The 498-nt window shown below is 68.5% G+C and overlaps 1 protein-coding gene across 1 annotated transcript in view; it reads left to right on the top strand.

The window, feature by feature from the left end:
• CERCAM (cerebral endothelial cell adhesion molecule) overlaps positions 1–498 on the top strand; it is a gene marked incomplete at its 3' end in the record, with an annotated part of 1,949 nt that overhangs the window by 669 nt on the left and 782 nt on the right. Inside the window, exons 4-5 of the mRNA XM_009582909.1 lie at positions 37–203; positions 320–349. Coding sequence (XP_009581204.1) covers positions 37–203; positions 320–349 — 197 coding nt within the window. The remainder of the gene's footprint in view (positions 1–36; positions 204–319; positions 350–498) is intronic.

Genomic DNA, 498 nt, shown 5'->3' with positions numbered 1-498 from the left:
GGGGGGTGCGTGGCGCTCACCTGTCCCACCCGGCAGGCGCGGAGGTCCATGTGTGCAACCAGCAGCGCTTTGGCTACATCAATGTCCCCGTGAAGGCCCACCAGACGCTGGAGGACGAACGCGCCAACTTTGTGCATCTCACGTTGGAGGCCATGGGTGAGTGCCCGTGGGTGGCGGGGTCCCAGAGGTGTCCCCCACCCCAGGGGTGGTGGGGACCCGGTGCCGGTCCCCGTGGCAGGGCTGTTGGCCCCGGTTCCCAGGCAGGGGCACCTAGGCTCCACCGAAGGGGTGTCCCCTCTCTCTGCAGTGGATGGGCCCCAAGCCACTCACGAAAATGGGCTTTGATGAAGTAAGTGCCCAGCGGACCCCCCCCGTGTCCCCCTATCCATCCCTCTGTCTGCATCCGTCCATGGCAAAGCCCACCACAGGCTTTGGCCAAGCCCCTGTTCCCCGTCCCACGGTGGCTGGGGGGGGGGGGCCCCCCCCCGTCCAGCCGCC

Source organism: Fulmarus glacialis, unplaced genomic scaffold (assembly GCF_000690835.1).
Source record: "Fulmarus glacialis isolate BGI_N327 unplaced genomic scaffold, ASM69083v1 scaffold25648, whole genome shotgun sequence".
In the NCBI taxonomy this organism is placed as follows: Eukaryota; Metazoa; Chordata; class Aves; order Procellariiformes; family Procellariidae; genus Fulmarus; species Fulmarus glacialis.
The sequence above is the reverse complement of the archived record's forward strand: the minus strand, read 5'-3'. Positions and strand labels throughout refer to the sequence as shown.